This window comes from Scomber japonicus, chromosome 3, assembly GCF_027409825.1.
Source record: "Scomber japonicus isolate fScoJap1 chromosome 3, fScoJap1.pri, whole genome shotgun sequence".
NCBI lineage: Eukaryota > Metazoa > Chordata > Actinopteri > Scombriformes > Scombridae > Scomber > Scomber japonicus.
Window position 1 is genome coordinate 11,219,359 of NC_070580.1, and position 21,063 is coordinate 11,240,421.

Sequence of the window (21,063 nt, forward strand, 5' to 3'; positions counted from 1 at the left end):
GCCTCAGCAGGTGAACCCCCTAGTTATGACAAAGCCCACGCATAATTTAGTCTGAGGTGAAGAGGATTTCTCACTTTGAGTCACATCATGCTCCCTCAGCCCACTCTCTCTCTCTCGCTCCCTCTCTCTCTCTCTCTCTCTCTCTCTCTCACACACTCTCTGTGTATCTGTCTCTTGGTTTTATCTCTTGCCCTCTGATGTATACACTCACACACATACACCCAAATGCTAGAGAAAGTTCAAGGCATGGTGAGACGGGTGTATTCACAAGCTTTGCCACAAGTAGCTCATATAAACCACCAGAACCACTGACATTTACAAAGAGTCTGTTTTTTTATTGATTGAAATCGCCAGTCACTCCCACCACTTCCCAACCGCTACATTACAGCCTGTATCTGCAGTTTCACTTGCAGCTTGGCACAGATGCCAAATGTGAATTTTGGTAATTAAAGTTTCCGTTCTGACTGTGTGCATTTGAGGTCATAAGCAGATCAAGTATTGTTGTTCATTTGTTGTTTAAAAGAACATTGAGCATTTCTTGTTACTCAGAGTTATCGTGGATGATCAACAGGTTAGATCTTCGATACATTTTGTGTTCATTCTCACTGGCAGATTCTTGCGATGACTGATACGCTAATTTTTTCCTGCATTCAACTGAAGCAAGGCACTCTTTAAAAGCCTTTCTCAGATGATATTGCAGTGTTTTTGAAAAAAGGCAATGATGTAATGCCGCTTTTTAAAGCCTCCACATGCAAATATTGTGTAATCAACAAGTCTGGTTCAGAGGAAGTGAAACTGACATCTGCTGTCCACTAGAGGGTGTCCAGGGCACACAGATGTTAAGATATTATACTGCAGCGTAATGGTTTATTTCTGGCTCTGAGCTCAAAGAAGTGATTCAGTTCCTGTCAACATTTGAAAATTATTTTGAGGCAATGTTACTATATCGTTCCTTCCCAAAGATCCAAAGATCTAATATGAAGGACTAAAGTAAAGTTAAAAACAATGTGAACACAGAGGGAAGTGTGAAAAAATGTTTTACTGACAAAAGTCAGGATAAACTCCTTAGTCAATGTTTTTTTTAAAAAAGAAGTTTTTATATTATATACAACCCTCCAAAAGGACAGAATACTCTACACACACACACACACACACACACACACACACACACACACACACACACACACACACACACACACACAAACAGACACACAGACACCCACACACTTGGATATTAGAGGAGAAAAACTCCTCTAGAGAATATGAAAAATAATAATAAATGTTGCCATAAATGGGCTAAATCTGATTTTTTCCCCCTGGAACTACATTATTTATTTATCTGTCTCTACTTTCAGTTCATGCTTGTATTAAAGAACAACTTTTTTGTGTGAAAAGGAAACCTAAAAAGGTCTTTAAGCCGCTCTGTGGCATCAGTGTAACTACAATAATTATGAAAGAACAGACACAATAATCACAATACATCAGCCCTGTTGTTTGTGTACTGTTCTATATGATGATTTTATTTTGAGTGTTTATTGATTTTGAAGTTTTATCCTTAATAGTTTATTGTGTTTTATGACTGCATTCATGAGATATATGATGTGTAGTACTGTTGAATTTGTTGGTACTGTACAGCAATAGTATTTTTTGTTTGGATATTTTGTGTCTGTCATTTTTCAGGGACATAATTTGACCCTGAAACAGAAGAGAGAGGGTTTAAATCTGCAACAAAAAAAGGAAAAAAAAAGAAAAAGGAAACAAGAGACAGGAAGGGAGGAGGAGGGGGTGTACGAAGACAAAAATAACAGGGGCATGTGCCTGTCTCTCCTTGGTATTTTCCACCCTGTTACATAAAATCCCTCCTTCCCTCTTGTCAATCCCTTCCCCTCTCTCTCTCTCTCTCTCTCTCTCTCTCTCTCTCTCTCTCTCTCTCTCTCTCTCCCTCTCTCTCTCTCTCTCTCTCCCTCGCTCTGTCTCTCTCAGCTCCTCCTTCCTCCCCGTCATTGGTCAGCTGGTCGGCTCCACAAAGCCACAAACTTGTTCTCGCCTCATCCAAGTGGATCAGAGTCCACACAGGGAAAGAGGGAAGGAGGGAAGGAGAGCAGTGTGGCAGTGAGCATCTATCACTTTGGGGCACTCTGAGTGAACAAGGGGAGGCGAGAGATGATCGGCAGCCTCTCTACTGAACTCTCACAGGGCTGACTGGCCATCAAATCACTGATTATCTCTGATTGATTATCACTATTTCCTCCAACTCTCCAGCAACATGAGCTCCTCATCAGCCAACCTTCACAACAAACGCCTACCAGGTGAGTAATTCTAAAAAACTTCTGATTTGCACAAACTCACCGCTGAGTGGATGTGGATGTTTTGAGATGTAACCATAAAGATGTTCCGGTTTGTTCTGTTAACACAGGTTTTATTTTTGGATATAGAGCAGGATGTTAGAGGGGAGAAAATACTTCTCCATATTTGGATGTAAGACATACAGTACACACTCACACACAGAATGAACATTTAAGGCAGAGGAATTCAAGCTAGTGACAGCTTGTGTGTGTGTGTGTAAATATAAGTGTAAATATAAATATGTGTTGAATTGTGCAGTAGGCCTATATGTACCACTAAGTTTCTGTGTATTTGTTAAATTAAATCTGTCAAACTGATGTGAAGTAACTGAAGAAAAGGCACAAATGAATACTTTCCCTAACAATGTCTTTCACTTTTCATTACTTGTAATTGGCACCAAAAGTATTTACAGCTCCTTAAGCTCTGTGTGTGTGTGTGTGTGTGTGTGTGTGTGTGTATGTGTGTATGTGTGTGTGTGTTTGTGTGTGTGTGTGTGTGTGTGTGTGTGTGTGTGTGTGTGTGTGTGTGTGTGTGTGTGTGTGTGTGTTTGTGTGTGTGTGTGTGTGTGTGTGTGTGTGTATGTGACAGATAGATGTAACGTGGAAGCTGGCGTGACAGATCAGCCACTGTGTTAAATAGCTGCAGCTGTGTTGATGTTGCCTAAAGTGAATGGCCAAAATGCTGTGCCAGCCAAAATCAGACAGGAATGTTGAATCATCACGCTGAGTAATCTTCACTAATACCAAGTGAATAGGTCGCACTCTCTTTGCATGGGAACAGGGATGCATTCCCACACAGACACACACATACACACACACTGAGGCAAGCTTGGATTGGGGCCACTGCAGAGCTCCATGACAAAGATCTCTTATTTCTAATAGGATTGCGCCTGCAGATCTCATCAGACCCGTCAGACTGCAGCGGGGTCTGCAGCTTGTTGCACAGACACACCAACGCTGACAGAACAGAGGCCTACAGACCTGAAATTGAATTAGTCCCAGTGAGATCAGTGTGTGATTTCATGAGGCTAAAAAGGATCAGAAAACGACTCCAGAGAAGACACATCCCATCTGTTGCTCTGCCCTCTGTGCCTCTATAGTCCTCTCTGTCACATCTTGATTATTGTGGGAATGTGCCAGAGAGCAGCACATCCATGTGCTGCAGAGTGAAGGACTGACCAGCTGTTGATAGCATGTTACAGACTTAGATGGTTAGACTTAGGTGCAGAAGGAATTATTTCTATTCTCCATGTATTCTTCGTTCAGTCCCTTTGGACATGACCCAGATAAGACCGAGAACGTAGACACTGTTTAATGAGCAAATTAGAAGGCTAAAAATCCATATCGTGTACTGTCTGTATCTGTAATTGATCACACGCTGAGGGATACAGTGTGTGCTGCTCTACAGTAGCTACCCACTGGAGCGTATTGTCTGAGCAAGAGAGGCTTCAAATAGGACCAAAGTGTTCTCTTTCTGTTTCTTAAGAGTAGCGACTTTGACAGACACAGTTGTGCCAGTATTTGGATTTTTAAACATTTCATTCTCCTGGTGTGCTTCTCTTAGGCATCTCTGCAGGACTAGAACTACCACTGAAGAGAGAGTAATTTGGGGGGAATTTGGAGGGGTTCACTTGCATTCCAGTTTTAAGATATATTTTATCTATATTTTATAGGTTTAATCCAGTTAGACTCAACACACTTAAATCTGATTACTGTTAGGCCAAATCTGAAGTGAATTGCTCCTAAAAAACACTACTGCAGCTTCTTTGTTAAAAACTCACTACTAATTGGTTACGGTGAACAAAACAACAATAACAACAACAATAACAACCCCCCAAAAAACAACATGTCCAACTCAGTCTCATTTTGTCATGGAATGTAATCTATACATGAATATTTCAAATTTTTTGGTGAGACTCTGCACGACTTTAAAACTAATGTATTTCAATTGGAAGTATATTTCGTGCCAGACATCATCTATAACATCTATATAAGGGACACATTTCTGTGTTTTTGGAGGTGGTAGGTTGGTGGATGACTACATAGATGGGTGGCAAAAGTGGACTTGACAAATTAATCATTTGTGTCCATGTTAACGGATCTATGGTTTAAACTTCATGACTATCTCACAAACTGCTGTTGTAATATATCAGTTCAGTCTGACTATGAGGCTAGATAAAATGGTAAGACATCCAAATGATTGTTTTGGTGGGCAACTTATGTTCTGTCTGTTTGAGGACCAAACTTACTTCAGTCAGCTTGAACCAGGCATCATTTCTCTGTCAGTTTCTCAAGTTTAAATCATATGTTTACAGTTTACAGACATGTTAAATGAATACTGGCACTGTCAGGATTATTTGCAGTCATAACAGAAATGTTTTTCCTTTTTTGGTCTTTTCTAAACCAAATCACAGACATTGGCTCTGAAAATCCCAGCACTGTTGCTGGAAGAGAAGAAGTGTTACAAGTGTAACTGTGTTATGCTCTTTCAGAAACAACAATAATACTCTCAGGATCATTGCTCACCAGAGTGAGAAGGGCTCACATGGTGCAAATACACACATTATTGTATTACAAACAATGCCCTGTGGCATGCCAACACTTTAAGTTAATTGTGTGTGTGTATTTGTGTGTGTTTATTCTTAACAACCTTGAATGGATGGCTGAATAAGGTTCCCATCAATTCACCCCTCTTAGCTGTGCTGCCCCAGGGACACAGACCAGCTCCTCTCATTATTTCACCAACAAATCCATCTACTCACCACCCTGCTCAATCCTTCGAGTATAGAGTTAAGGGCTCCAGGCATTTATCAAAGTGTTCAGGGCTCCACACAGACAGCAGCAATGTATCATGAATGAATGAGTAGTCCCAAATGTGTATCTGGAAATGTATCTTTCAGTCCCCTGTGTGGGTCCTGACCCTCAGGTTAGGAAACAATAATATTTGGCAGGTTCACTTCATGTACTTAGCTAGCCATGTTATCACGCTAACATTTGCTTACTAGAACTATAAACAAATGATGAAGCAGTTTTCCAAATATGTGGTCACAAACCACCACAAAGATATTGAAAAAATGACATTTTCGATGTGATGATGGTGCCGAATGAAAAATTGAGTCTACTGTGACCAACAAATGGAGATAAAATTAGTTAGCGGACTAAAAAATGATAGCAGTCAAGAAAATGAATCAAATAAAAGATGAGTTTACCTGAAAACCTTTCCATGGTTCTCTCAGCTCTAAACCCACTCGGTAGACCAGATAATTGAATGTTTTATGGTGTGGTTACAAATTTAATTGTCAGACAAAAAAAGTGAAGGTATTTCTGAGTGGTTTACAGTCACTCCTGACGCACTTTACCCTTAAAAGGGAAACCGCTCATTAATCATTTTCTTTATTATGCGGTCTTGTTGACTGATGTTGAATACTCCAAACAGAGAGTAGACAAAGAGTTTTTTTAAAACCCAACAACTTTTCACCACTTTTTTCCCACACGGTGATGTCATCCTTATTGACTGACTGGTTGAATTGTTTGTATAATGGTTTAATCTTATTCTACAATTCTAGTTAATTACCAAGTCATGCTGGATAAGGGCATTTATAAATGTGGTTAAAACTATGGTTATGTCTCTACTTTGTCAGCTGGTGAAGCCTATTGTGTCATGGAAGTCTGCTTGTGGGCTTATGGAGGGCAGTGGGACATGACACTGACCTACAAACAGTCCTATTGTCAGTCTGGGTGTAATCCAGGGAAACAGAGGGTTAACACTGATGTCATTGTTGTCCTGACACACTGGGCTGATGGTGCTGAACGCTGCTTTGTGCCGCCAAAAACAGTCAGATCTCCTAAGCAAAAATGAATAAACGTCACACATGCATGGACCCAAAATTACAGAGAAACCAGATGGACTCAAAAACAAACATCAGCAAATGCCATTAATAATTTACTCTTCTTACAACCACAGCTTGGTGAATGACAGCTTTTGAAGAGACACAACGTAGTAAGAGAAACCAAAAACTAAAAGTGTGAGACAGAGAGATTATTGTCCATTTTACTAGTGTGACCACCTGTCTGTTCCACTTCAATTCAGGGCATCTTTTGTTTTGTGATGACTGGGAAATAGATGTTTCCTGCTGAAGCCATGCTGTGATGTCTAGAAAATACACTAGAAAAATGTAAAAATACACAGAATAACTTAGCAGGATGTGTGCCGGATTTGCTTAAACATCATCTTTTTACTGTTGGTGATAATTTAGTGCTGCAATTTATGGCTGCAGCTTTACCCCTGCAGGGTAGAGCGGGATAAATCTTCTACCTGTAGCCATCCAGTCGCTCCGCCATTCCTCATGAGATACCATTAATTACCGTAACAGCCTTTGCAAAGAGACTGATCCACTAATGACCAGCTGCAGACTGTTTAACAGCCTGCTGATGCTGGGGTCAATGTTGTGCTGGAAGGTACGGAAGAGACACTCGGTGGAAATAACAACACATCCTCTTTAACTAATGAGCCCAGGCAGAATTCCTTTTTCTGCCTCTACCCTCTCCATTTCTACAACCCACACCCTTGTGTTGAGTCACTTTTGGCTAACCTCAATCTGATAATACTTTAGATTTTTTAAGACACCCTCCTCCTCCTCCTCATTCTCTCTCTACTCTCTCTCTTTGTACTAGTCCTCCCTGACCTTTCCTCCCACTTGTATGCTGCCTTTCTGTGTTTTCAGACACTCACTCCATCTTTCTGCACCCTCTCTCTCTCACTCTCTCTTGTCGCATTTGGGCTTTCGTCCATGTGAAATAAAATCTCTTTCCTCTAAGTGTCTGGGTGGAAAGGCCGGCCAGTGTATTGGGTGCCTAGAACCAAACAACAGTTACTTCATGTCTGTCCCAGCCATCAGGCATCATGCCTCGTCTTTTTGATATACAACCAGAGTGTGTTTTGGCGAGGCAGAAAGGGAAACAGATTGTCTTGGGAAAAGCAGTAAATCTGGCCTTTTTTTCCCTCCTCCAACCACCACAGTGTTACTTCGAACTAATAATGGGATGGCTGAGGCAACACATGGAAATATGGACCACCACCAGAGCCATTTAAACAGGGATGACCTAATCCGTTTGTACAAGGAAACCACTTTTCAGAAAGAAAAAAAGCCTTGGTTTGCTTGAATAGAATCAAACGGAGAGTCTGGCAAGCTGCTCTATAATATGCTACGACAACCAAAAACAACTGGATCATGTGGAGAGGCACTTTTCTCTGCTCTCTTCTGCCCCGACCTTCCCATTCCCCTGTCAGAGGGGAGTCTGTCTGTGACCTCATGTTTTCATTCAGCATAGACGTGGGCTAATGGCAGCCTTTGGGCGACACCGAGCCCTTCCATCCCGTCATTTAGCCCCCAGATCAATGCGTTGCCTCGGCTGGTTGTGCAGTCGGTGCTTCTGAACGAGGGTTTCAGGGTCCCGTCCTTGAAAATGCGACAGTGGAAAGAGGCACATGATGTTCAGCACATCAGATACTAAAAAGATACACAGAGAGTGACCTGATTTTAAAAAATACAAGAAAAAGAAGCCAAATTGAGAACAGTAGAGTATTGAATGATCTCTTCATCGTCATGTGGGGATGATGCATTAGAATGGTTGGCAGCTATGCCGGCCTTCTGAGAAGTGTCACGATGACACAGTTTTCATGGAAATTCAACAAAAGCACTAAAAAAAAGTTGTGACGGACTGCAGATTATGAGGAATTTAACAATGATGTATCCAAATGAAAGGCTGAGTTTCAGGGTATTCATCCTCTGCTACATCCAGCTGATTTCCTGTAACTGGCATCATGTTTAAGGAGTGCAGGCCAGTCCCCTTCCCTTACATCTCTGTCTTTGTCTGGCTCTGAATAGGCTCTTTCTCTCACTGCCCCCTGAGCGGAGGATCTGGGTTTGTCTTTATGTGGGGAGGCAGAGAGGCATGCAGACACGTCCGGCCTGCTCTGTCCATCTCTGTCTCTATCTTTCTGTCTGCTCCAGTCATTCTGCGTGTCCAGCTGGTCCTCAGCCTTGATCTATGACCTTTTCTTCCTCAACTCCCTAAGCAATAGAGGGAGGAAGGAGAGGGAGACAGAAAGAAAGAAAGAAGGAGAGACAGACAGACACAGAGAGAGACAGAAAGCGAGACAGAAAAAAGGCAGGAATAAAAAGTGAGACAGAATGTGAAACAGAAGTGACATGAAAGACAGAAAGAGAGACAGAAAAAGGCAGAGTGAGACAGAAAGAGAGATGAAAATTAAGACAGAAAGAGGAACAGAAGGAGAGACAGAAACAAAAGAAAATCAGAGGGCAAGACAAACCTCTATAGTTGTTTATCCCCTCTCACCATCTCTCCCTCCTCCTTTTTGAAACCGCAGGCCCTCCAGACGTCTTGTGGTATGAAACTAAAGATTCAGGGTTGTGGCGGGGCTGCAGCAGACTGGACATGTGATCTCATCAGCAATGGACACTGTGACCATGCTGTTTTTTGCCACAGAAGGTTTTTCCCATGTGAGTGGTTGTGCTAATCAGAGGTCACCAGGGTTATCCGCAGCAAGGGAAGCCGCATCGATCAAGGTGATTCGATGGAAAAAAGAACTGGTTAGGGAAGCAAAATCAATGTGAGGATATGCATCTGTAGCTAACCTTTAGCTCTCCGTGGGCCTCAGCCTTTAAGTAGAAACAATCGATGCTGTGATCAATCAGTGGTTAACTGATCTGGGGGGGAAAAAACTTTAGGATAAGCACTTTGTTTAAACCTGTAGCCTGTAATGAAAATCATCATTTTCTCAGAAAATGTCACAGCACTAACATGCTGTCTACCTCCTGTCTGCTCTGCTTAAAAATAAAAAAATGAAAGATATTCATTCATCCAAAAACAAATCTTGCATTCTGTCTGACATGATGTCCTTGGCTGGTCACATAAAACAAGGGACTCTTTTCATTTAAACATACATGTCAAACAAGCAGCTCCAAATTGTTAGTGACATCTTGCTTAGTCAGCGTGGATCCCTTTGCTCCCTTAAGACGCTGTGGACAATAGCTTTTCTGATTGTGTAACAGTGCAAGGAGAGGAGACTAACACACACATTTATACACACAATTGACAACCTCACACACACACATAGACAAAGACAGAAGTACTGCAAAGACAACTGCCATAAAGATGACCGATGCAGGACAAACAATTTGTATTCACTTGCCTGCTATTTCAATACAGGCCTACCATCATTCCTTTTACTTTTGCAACTAAGAAACAGCAGCTGTACCCTGTGAGTTTTATTGCTGCAATAACTAGCAGAGACACCTGTTTTCTGTCTGTTTGGTATAGTGCAATGGTTGAACTGATTTAAGCTTTCAGGAAAGAGAAGAGGCATAATAAATCACCATGTATAAGGTCAGTTAAAGTAAACTAACCTTAACGTCAGTTTACTTGTCATGAAGAGCACTACTCAGCCTGTGAAAACAGCAGTAAACCATGATGTCCTTTGTGGCCCCAGAGGGAGCTTTTTTTTATTTTTTACAAAGTCAACAAAAAACCCCAATGTTGTCATCACAGTAATATCCAATGGACATTGTTGATGGAAACTCTGCTTTGAAAACTAGGGATAAGGAGAGATATTGAGTTCCTCCAACCATCGAGCACAGCAAAACAGGATCTGAGGAACATGAGAGGGTTCAAACTTGACTATTTCTATATATATCTCGTCAAAAAGAAGAGAGGAGAAGGGAAGATAGATTTATAAAACAAAAACATATAAATATCTTTCTATATATAAGATGAGCCAGGTTAACATGAGCATTTAGTTGAAGAGAAGGATCTCATTTTGTCTGAACAGCCAGAGAAAAGCCATATGACAAAATCTGACAGATACTTATATTTATCTACCTGATTGGAAGACAATTCATTCCAGCTGGTTCAACTAATTTCCCCATGCCCCAAAAAGGACATGATCCAATTAATAACTTAAGGATAATCAATTAAAATATGGAAGAAAAACCTAAATTTGAGAAAAACCCCAAAGCACAATGATGTCTATTAATCCTGCTACATAACTTGAACCCCTTACAGTGTGATCATTGTGTCGGGGCAGATATTGTCAACTCATCATTTTTTGCGGCTAGTTTGCTTGTAGTATCTTGTGTTTTCAGTCTGTGGGGAATCCCGCCTATGTTTCCGGGTTCTGTCTACACCCACATAGGCTACTGTATGCCCATAGTTGTATTTAGCCAGTCCAGCCCTGGGGGCTGAGTTGTCCTCTTCCTCTCTTCCCTCCAAAGCTGTCTGCCTATCTGATCCCAGAGCTAGCGAGGCCCCCATGCCCAGGAGACAGGATGTCAAACAGGGCACAGCAGAGCTGCAGCGACAGGCGTGTGTCCTGCCGTCAGGCCAAATTGACAGTGCTAGCAATTTTATTCTGACTGCAATAGTTATAAGGTAAAATAGTTCATTATGAAGCCATACCAGAGAGGTTGTGTCAAAGAGACAGTCTCTTTGTATTGTGTACGCCAACAGAGAATACCTGGAACTCTTTTCTTTCCTGGTATTGTAATGATCTTGAGCTGAGTGTGTTTCTATTCTCCATCATTCACTAGTGTATTTATAGAGCTACTGTGACTGCTGCTCTCCAAAGGCTAGATAATCTTCACATTATTCCCAGTTTAGACAAGGCTGAAAGCTTCATCCAATTAGCTCAATTCCCGGCTTGCAGGTTGTAATGGCTTCTCAAAACCCAGACACTGCTCTAATAACTGTGTTAACACATGGGTTCGTAGTAACAAAGGAAATAGAGTGGAAATTTCTCTTTGTAATGAAAGACTTAAACATTTGTCAGTACATACTAAGAGGAGGCTATTCTAAAATATGCAACATGTTTTTTTTCTTTCTGTGAACTGAATTGAAAGAAATTGAGTTTTGGTAAACACACTTATTGACTTTTGTGTAGAATTAGATAATAAGACACCACTCTCATTAAAAATGAAGAAACAGCCAGGAGATGGTATTTTCCCTGTTTTCATACTAAGGTGAGGTAACTGTTGCTGCATATTTAGTGTATAGATATGACAGCCATCACGTAACTCTCAACAAGAAAACGTATTCCTTCCTCAGTATGCCCTTTAATGCAACTGCTTCATTTGTATCTTTTAATCTGCTTCTACATGGGTTTTGTCTTTACATTCATAGACAATATAGGAATCTACTCTCTCTTAAGCCTAATTTCAAGTGTTTGCGGAGGCCATATTTACAGTATTTACTGAGCCCAGCATTTTCCCTCTCCTCATGCATCTTGCAGTCACACTGCTGCATTTCACCCCTCCACTTGCACATTGGATGTGCACTCAGCTTTATTACAGTGATGCTGATGAGGGGGAAAATGGGATTGCATGGTATCTTAAACCAGATTAATTTAGCAAGAGATATGACGGCTCGCCTTTACAAAGCAATATGTGGATCAGCACTGATTTAGTAAATGTATAGGCCAGTACATTTTGTTTAACCAGTGTGCTGATCAAACCAATAAGTTTTGGTTTCATCAGTTTGTTTTAACAGACAAAGCAGAGTTGGTGGAATTAATCATCATCCACAGGAGTGAAAATTGAGAGGAAAATGGAAACAGACTGTTTATAGTTAAGATATGAACAGTATATTTCATTACTTGTGATAATATCCTTGCTGTGGAGACTCCAGAAAAAAGGGAATTCCACCTCCTTTCAAGTCACTTTATTAGCTCAATGCCTCCCCCTTCTGGCTAACAACAATTGACCCCTGTGTGGATAATGTAGGTCTCACATTATACACCAGGTGACAGCACTGTGTTTTTACCAGAGTGGAAGAACTTCTCTGTGTCTTGAATGGGATCCAGCCATTTATGTTGTCTGGCCATAAGGCTCCAGGTATTAGGTACAAAACGTCATGAGCTAATATCTCAACTTTTGTCCTGCTGTTGTGATTTCCAGCGGAGACCGAGCGTGGCCAGAGGCTCCCAGATGTGGATGCAGCACAACAGCTCAAGCTGAGAGAGAGACAGCGTTTCTTTGAGGAGGTCTTCCAGCATGATGTGGATGTCTACCTTTCTTCAGCACACCTTTGCATCAGAGACTACAAGAGACGTGAGTTGGACCAGCAACATTTTTATGAGCAGATGCACAAATACACACCCCCTGTTAAAAACAGCTTCACACCTCAGCTGGCCTTTAGCTGGTTTTACGGGATTTGCCTGTTGAGTTTAAACTGGTTTGAGCTAGGTTTTGATGGATGGTAACAAGCCAGCTATCAGCTAACTGGGAACTGGTTTGACCAGTTACAAGGTCAATGTGGATTTTCCAGTAGATACATAGAGTGTAAATATGTATTTAATTTCTAGCTTCTCCTCTACTTGCAGCTCCCATTGGAAGCATATCATCCATGGAGGTGAATGTGGACTTGCTTGACCAGATGGAGCTGATTGACATCTCTGACCAGGAGGCTTTGGATGTCTTCTTCAGCTCTGGGGGGGAAGAAGGGGTCCTAAACTCACCTCTGCCAGGTATAGAAATTAGTAATATGATCAGAAATTACAAACGATTAAGCAGCACATTGCGTCTCTAACAATGTTTTTCTTTTCCTGAACCTGAACCACAGTTCAAGGAAACAACAACAACGAGGAAGTCATCAGTAATGGACTCTTTCAACATGTCCTTGAGGGTCTTGACACCAAGTCACGCCTGTCCTCCACATCTTCAAACTCCTCCTCTGACAGCCAGACCACCAATACCAATGGGCGAGACACCCCTGTAGTCGGGTCAGACGATGAAGAAACATACACCAGCACAGTCAAGCGGAGAGCCGCGCCCCCAGAGATAGAGAAGGTGAAAAATCAGACTCCATCATCGTCTTCATAGGATGCACACTCCCCACAATAGACCTCCACCTGCAGCACAGAAGTCAACACCTTGGCTGGGAGCGAAGAGTCAACTTTCAGATGTGAGCTATTGAAAGTGCAGCTGTCTTCCACATACTGGCTCATACAACGGCTTTCAACCGTTGCTTTGATTTAAGGGTATTAGGTTGGGTTCTGTGTGCGTTTTGGAGATGGGGACCATGAACTGTAAATATGGAGATTTCCTTTTAATTCTCACCAATTTCCATCCCAGTTTTGGCATGTTTCAGAGGACAAAATCTATTCCCCTGTTTCTGACCTCACCGGACATGTAGTTGATATATGATGATGATGATGATGATGATGTTTCTAAATTTTGTACAGTATTAACACAACCCAGGACAGTGCAACAATGACAGGAATTAAACATAATCATTGAATGATGTATGACTTTGGGTAAATTTAGTTCTTATCATTAAATGTACTATTTTTGGGGACAATACTTTATCCTGCAAATGCAAATTCTCTGTTTTCTAGATCTAATTTCAAATTAATCTCTAACAAGTTGTCTTTGTTTTACCAATAAAAGAAAATAAACTAAGTTCATTCTTGTTTTTCTTAAGAGTAACCTTAACTCACACCTGGTTACTTTTAGCTGCGTGTGTAACAAGTGCTCTTCCACACAATGCTCGAGGGTGTCCAATACTCAGAACCTGCAAGGCAACATCATAAAATGTCCTTAAACTATGTCAAGTTTGTAGACTGCTGCTGACGCCACATCACAGTTGAAAAGGAAGAGAAGGACGTTTTTTCTCAGATACCAAAAATTGTGTCACAGTATATAGCAGTAGTATATAATCAATCCACTCCATGAATCGTTCAGTCATTGAGAAAATATCATGAGTAAAGAGTGACATGCTGTTGACACACTAACCAAACATGCTGTAACCTGTAATAATCATGTTTCATGGATGTGGGTGTGTAGAACAGAGGGGGCTTGGTCTTGCGTGCCATTTCTCAAATATCAGAAGACACTCACTCACTTTTCAAACACTCAGTGCTGAACGTACTGGACTTGCATCATGCTGCCCTTCCTCCTCCTGGTATGTAACAACAACAATTTATTTCTAAAATGACTTTAATTGGAAATGTGTATTGTTATGATATTTGATTTTTTTTATAGATATCAGTTTCTGCTACAATACATTGTTAAGTAAACAGAAATATTTCTTCTTTCTTTATATAGAAAATGGAAATGTGAGATAATATTACTTATAAGTTAGGCTTATTTTGTCATCTATAACATTGGTCTCCAGCCTGTTTTTTAATGATAATGTTATTTTCGAGCAAGCTGTCTATAGGATAGAGGACTTACTATATAGTTGATCTTTTAGCTTTGGTCAATGTCTTCCAGTGGGAGAGTTTAGATCAGTCAGTAATTAAATAGTATAACATTGACTCCTTTATGCATATAGTGAAAAAAATAATGAGGTGCAAAGTATAGATTCACAGCGTGATACTGTTTTTGTGGAAATGCCTTCAAAGGAATTGGTGACCTAACTAAACAAAGCGCGCTTTTCAAGTGTATTCCCAGGTGTAAGGACTATACACATTAGGACCACTCCCACTCATCGCCGTGAACTGTCCTACCTAATTTGCATGTTATGAGATATGATCTACTCGTAAAGGCCATGTGCTTCAGGTTTGATTGGCTGCTCCTCTTTCAGGTATATGTATCGCTTGCGTCATGCTCAGAGCTGCTGAGCCGCCACAAAAGAGTATGGATCATTGACTCCTTTACAATTGAGGAGGGGCATAAAGGGCCGTTTCCATATGAGCTGGGCAAGGTGAGAAAAACCACAGAGCAAATAAAACTTGTCAGAACTTGTATTCATAAATAAATCACTTCCTCTATTAAGCCTTTGCACACCCTTTAAAAGCTTAAATACCTAAGGGAATATAATTACCAAACATTACCATTTGGAAGCAAAGCTCTTAAGACACTTGATACTTTAATTAGTTGTTTTAATCTGTCTGTTATGAGCTTTATTTATTTATTTTTTTCTTCTAGCGATCTTTTTCTTTAATTTCATTCAAAATACAGGTCATTTAATCTTATAAATAGCAAATGCAGGCCATTTGCTATTTGCAAAACCAACTGTAAAGCTTTTGCTCTTGTGTTGTAGATTAAAATTGAACGTGACTACCGAGTGTACTTTAATCTCCATGGAGAAGGAGTGGATCAGGAGCCGAAAGGACTCCTCTCCATCAACAAAGAGACTGGCATCATATACGTCCACAGACCTGTGGACTACGAGGAGAGGAAACTGCTGAGTGTTAGACTTCACACATAATTATAAACCAACATCCAATTACATCATCTCATTTCTTATCCATATTGTTGTAAACTTTGTTCACCTAATCTCTATGCTTTACTTTGAATCATATCTTTCAATCCGTAGCTGAAATTTGAGGCCAAAAAGACAGATTCATCACCAGACACTAAATTAGGCATTGAGATTTCCATTCTGGACATCAATGACAACCCACCACGCTTTCAGACGGATCTGTTTGAAGTCAATGTCAATGAAGAGAACGTACAAGGTAAAGGACAATATGTCTTTACATTTAATTTTGATAATCATTTTTTGGGAGTAGTTTCCAGGGTTTCCAGGGAGATGCCAGCAAACAGGGAATTAATTACAATTATTTTCACTATAAGTCCATTTCTAAGTAACACAATGACAAAATGTGTGACTATTTTGGGCTTCATACACTTTCTGTAGTAAAACATCTAAAAGCAAAACTCATATCAGATGGGGGGCCCTAGGGCAAAATCTTTATCAAATGGGGGTCCATGATATAATTCAGTCTTGGGGTCCCTTATGTGAAAATTTTTTAGACCAATTGTTCTAAAAGGTTTTGTCATTTGCCAACAGGCTCTAATCTCCTGACTGTGGTAGCCCATGACCGTGACCAGAGTGGGACACCAAACTCAACTTTCCATTATGAAATCAAGTCTGTGACTCCAAACCTTCCAGACACTGAATTTTTCATCAGTAAAACTGGACTGATCTCATTCAGAGGATGCTTGGACCATGAGGCAAGTGTTTCTTCTAGTAAAATGCTAGGATCACATGACAGTATTTTACATAATGAAATTGAGAAATAGTAGCACTCCCAGTGATAGATGATGAAAGAATGTGATACATGACGCAGTATCTATGAAAATATGTAGGCTACAGTGCGTCTCTGTAAACAAATGGATGCGGACAACAACAATCGATATTCAAAACCATTCATCAAAATTAATTTACTTATATTAAGGTGGCTGAAATGTTTACTGTACTGGTGGAGGCCAAGGACCATGGTGAAGTAGTTAGCCTTTCCAGTTCAACCACTGTTGTGGTTCATGTCCAGGACGGCAACAACCACCTCCCGTCCATCATCGGACAAACTGTAAGTAGTATTTTCAGTTGAAACATGCTGAACAACATTACAACACACACACACACACCTTTAATGCTTCAATGGTGCATACTAGTGTCATCAAATGTCAATATTCAGTTTGACACGATGTCATTGTGTACTATAATTAATCATAATCCATAGACATTTACAATCCTTTATCTAGTCGCATGAATGAAACCAAATCAAACAAGCAAAAACTCCACAAAACACACACACACACACACACACACACACACACACACACACACACACACACACACACACACACACACACACACACACACACACACACACACACACACACACACACACACACACACACACACACACACACACACACACGCACACACACACACACGCACGGGTTAGTCAAAATATACAAACAAATTACCCAAAAGGTTATAATAAAGGTTAATAAATAACGAACAGAGAATAAGTTCACAATATGTTGCACAATAACAGAAGAGGATTAAGGCCACATGAAAAAAATATTTGAGCTTTAAGTTTAAAGTCAGAGCATTTTTTCTTTCAATTTTTGCTATTCTCTGTCATTTTTTCTTTTTTTCCCCAGTGTTTTATATCTGCTTATTCATTTCCCTCTGGCAGTAGTTATACAACCAAACGAATAAATAATCCATAAATGCAAGTCTAAATTCTCCAGGGATCATTCAAATTATTGCAATCTTGGGATTCATTTACAAAAGCCTGCCACAAAGAATATACACTTCTTTTAACTGATGTTTTAAAAATCAGTGTTGCTGGTGTTTATGCTGTTAATTTCACACTTTTAATGAGCCACATCAGCTCTAGTTACTAACAGTAACAGTATAATTGTCCAGGCAAAGAATTACAATACAAATACCAGGTGTGAAGACATTCACTAAGAGCTGTAAGAAGTATTAGTTAACTAGATTTCCTCTGCACCCTGGATTCATACTATAGGGGACTGGCAAAGTGAAGGAACATGAGACTGGGTCTTCTCCTCTGCGGCTGCATGTGACGGACAAAGACACCAAGAACACCACAGCATGGAGAGCCAAATACACCATACAAGGTGACGAGGGAAAGCACTTCAACATAGAAACAGACCCAGACACAAATGATGGAATCCTGACTGTAATCAAAGTAAGTACTGCTTGCTTTACAAAACAGTGACGCCCACTTTTAATCTTATTACAAGTTTGTCATAATGTGTCTTCTCCTGTTGAAGTTACTCTTTTTCTAAGTTGATGCATCTTCTGTACTGCTTAATTTCAGCCATTGGACTTCGAGGAAGGAACAGAGAGGCAGCTGTCTATCACAGTGGAAAATGAGGCACCATATTTCTCTTGTAAAGTGAAGGAGAGGATGTCCACAGGCCTCTGGAAAGTTGAGAACATCAAAGGTGATGATCCTGGTGCAGATCAGCCTCAATCTGTAAAAGTCATCATCGAAGTTGAGGATGTTAACGACCCCCCAGTTTTTGATATGACTGTCAAAGACGCCATTCTGGAGGAGAATGGTCCCCTTGGCACCTGGGTAGAGAAAGTAACCGCTGTTGATCCTGATGCCAGTCATGCAAATGACTTTGTGTGAGTCAGATGTTTACATTAACATGTTTGAGCTCTTATCTGTGATCACCTGTAATAATGCACATTGTATCTTGTACACAGCTACTCAATAGGACACGATCCTGCTGGCTGGGTGACCATTGATCCCCACACTGGCAACATCACTACAGTCAAGACACTGGACAGAGAGTCTCCTCATGTCGTTAACGGTGTCTACACTGTCTTAATACATGCGGTGGATGATGGTAAAACTCATTGACACACTCACTGAATATTTCTCACCTTTATGACCTAAGAAAGGTTTGATTCAAATCTAAAACACTCTTGTGACACCATTTAAAAAAAAATCTTGAACAGGTGAGCCACCTCAGACAAGCACAGCTACCCTGAACATCCATGTGACTGACCTGAATGACAATGTGCCACAGATGGCATCGGACTATGTGGATGTGTGTGTGTCAGATGATCCCACCACCGTCAACATCACAGCCTTCGACCTGGATGAAAATCCCTTCGGAGGGCCATTCACATTTAGACTGCTTGGGGATGTTAAAGGAAAATGGACACTGAATCCTAAATACGGTACGATCGACTATGCTGTGTAGTTAAACATCACAGCAAACATTTCACAATACAACAATTACATTTTTATTTTCTCTCTCTTAGGTTACACAGCTGGTTTGGTGAAGGAGCCTGGTGTTTATGCTGGCAAACACACAGTTGATTTAGAGATCTCTGACAAACAGGGACTGCTTGGCGTTTACAACCTCAGTGTGATTGTGTGTGATTGCTCAATGACATCCGACTGCCAAACCCACCGAAACGCCAAAATCACTGTTGCCCCCGGGACAATAGCCATAGTGTTTGCGTCAATACTTTTACTCCTGCGTAAGAAACTGAATTATGACTCACTTCTTTATCTCAGAAAAAGATATGGCATGTCATTTTTCAAAGTCAAACTAATTTTAGTCCTCAAAAGCACCAGATAATCAAAGGAACTGAATCATCAATCAATGAATCATCTCTCTCTCTCTGACAGTTCTTCTACTGATGGCAGTCCTGATCACCTGCAAAAAGGAGTTCACTGCTTTGCCATTTGGTGATGCCTATGGAGAAACGCTCCTCCTGTCCAACACTGAGGAACCAGGAACAGACTGCAAGGTCACTGCTCAGTAATATTTGAAAACTAACCAGTTACACATTTCCAGATTCCCCCTCATGTAAATAACAGCTGCAATTTCTTTTTTTCTTTGTCTTTCAAGGTACCTGATAGTATCCTGTCAATGTGCATGACACAGCAGCAACAGGATTCATCTAAAGGGCAAGGGTTGCAAAGTGTAGTGCAACAAACACAAGTGTTGACCAAGGTGGGAAAAACCTGAAGTAGATTTGTTTTTTGTTTTTTTAAATTCTGTTTTTATTGAAAACATTTTGACCAATTTGATCTTTGACAGGTTTTGTCATACAAACCCTTACTGAAAATATTGCTTGTAAAAATAGGCTGTTATATTGAATAATAGGTGGACATACAGTATCTTAATTCAGCTGCTTATCACAGTTGTTGCTTCTGTCAGTCTGCTCCACAGGATATGGAGCAAAACTACCAATACAACACAGTTCACAAGCAGGAAGACATTTCCCATCAGTTCACCAGTAGCAACATGAACCAGGTAATATGCTCCCCTTAAAAAAAGGTCTGGTGAATTGAAGTACATTCAAATATTCTTGTTCATTTGCTCCTCTTTTTTTTTTAAATGATAGTCTTTCCTCCAATCTGAGATGACCTGGGATTCTCAAGCAGCCAGTAGAGATAACCTCAAGTACCAGGTAGGGTAACAGCTGTTGGTTTGAACACACTTTAGTTTGAGTCAACAGCAGAAGAAACTTAATGTGGTTTTATGTGCACAGGGTCAGGACTGGAACATGATGAATTTCTACCACAGTACGAACTCCAGTGAAGTACAGGAGGCGACTCTATTAGGGCTGCTTCATCGGGTTAGTATACAATGCACGATACCTGTTGCAATTTAAAGGGTAGTGCTGTGACTTGTTATTTCTGTGCTGTAAAATAAGGCTCTAAAAGTGCATGTATGAGCATGCAGCAATAAACTCTATTCGGTTTGACATTTTCTACTGTCTGCAGAGGCTTCTTGTGCTCAAGGAGGATCAGGCGGACTATCAGCCTCACATCTATGCAAATGAGGACTTGGACAACTTCTCAGATCTGGATGCCATCTCCATTCCTGATGATAATTCATTCATGAAATCCCTGACAGACCTCAGCCCCAAGTTCAACCAACTGGCCTCCATTTGCAAGCCACCACATTTACAAAAATGATTCTGCTTTGTTCTGTAAACTATTTGATGTGTTTGAAACTGTACAGACTAAGTTCAATTTTAAAAGTTTAGTGTTAATGTTTTATGTATATATATTTTTTGGAATGCATAATGTTTAAACAGTTTCTCTATTCAAGAAGAATTTTGTACAAATAGGGGAGAATTTCCATTAATCACATTATTTAATAGCAACTGTTACACATGTTACTCCACAGTTAATTTAACATGTAGGGGGAAAAACAAAATAAAGTACAGCTGTCTGTCCTTCCAACTTTGAGAAATTTGGAGTTTCTTTTGGACAATCAGGCAGATATAAGTATAATACATACAGACAATTAGCAAAAAAAAAAAAAAGTGACATGCCTACTGGTTTGTTCAAAGACAAATTCCACATTACATGCTTTCAAACTACTAATGAATACATTTAATCCATGCAGCTGTACGCTAGAAGCAAAAGAAATTGTTCTCTCCTTCCATATAATAGAAG

At 40.4% G+C, this 21,063-nt stretch overlaps 2 protein-coding genes across 2 annotated transcripts; both read left to right on the forward strand.

The window, feature by feature from the left end:
* Nucleotides 1-2,083: 2,083 nt before the first annotated feature.
* si:ch211-253b8.5 (dysbindin) lies at nt 2,084-13,718 on the forward strand. The gene is made up of 4 exons (XM_053315205.1): nt 2,084-2,309; nt 12,317-12,469; nt 12,742-12,885; nt 12,981-13,718. The coding sequence occupies exons 1-4, from the start codon at nt 2,267-2,269 to the stop codon at nt 13,238-13,240; spliced, it is 600 nt and encodes a 199-aa protein (XP_053171180.1). The 5' UTR covers nt 2,084-2,266; the 3' UTR covers nt 13,241-13,718.
* Nucleotides 13,719-14,909: 1,191 nt separating this feature from the next.
* On the forward strand, nt 14,910-20,577 carry cdh27 (cadherin 27). The gene is made up of 16 exons (XM_053315484.1): nt 14,910-15,065; nt 15,405-15,554; nt 15,681-15,822; nt 16,158-16,321; nt 16,546-16,677; nt 17,632-17,814; nt 17,947-18,260; nt 18,342-18,484; nt 18,597-18,821; nt 18,906-19,127; nt 19,279-19,400; nt 19,502-19,606; nt 19,814-19,909; nt 20,001-20,066; nt 20,148-20,234; nt 20,383-20,577. Exons 1-16 carry the CDS (start codon nt 14,910-14,912, stop codon nt 20,575-20,577), a joined length of 2,502 nt encoding a protein of 833 aa, XP_053171459.1.
* Nucleotides 20,578-21,063: the final 486 nt, after the last annotated feature.

Excerpts from the sequence above, each read along its gene's own strand:
- si:ch211-253b8.5 (XM_053315205.1), top strand. The coding sequence starts at position 2,267 with ATGAGCTCCTCATCAGCCAACCTTCACAACAAACGCCTACCAG. Across the intron at positions 2,310-12,316 it reads TCACAACAAACGCCTACCAG|CGGAGACCGAGCGTGGCCAG; the intron begins GTGAGTAATTCT and ends TGTGATTTCCAG. Across the intron at positions 12,886-12,980 it reads CCTAAACTCACCTCTGCCAG|TTCAAGGAAACAACAACAAC; the intron begins GTATAGAAATTA and ends CCTGAACCACAG.
- cdh27 (XM_053315484.1), top strand. The coding sequence starts at position 14,910 with ATGTGCTTCAGGTTTGATTGGCTGCTCCTCTTTCAGGTATATGTATCG. Across the intron at positions 16,678-17,631 it reads CGTCCATCATCGGACAAACT|GGGACTGGCAAAGTGAAGGA; the intron begins GTAAGTAGTATT and ends TTCATACTATAG. Across the intron at positions 18,485-18,596 it reads AATACATGCGGTGGATGATG|GTGAGCCACCTCAGACAAGC; the intron begins GTAAAACTCATT and ends AATCTTGAACAG.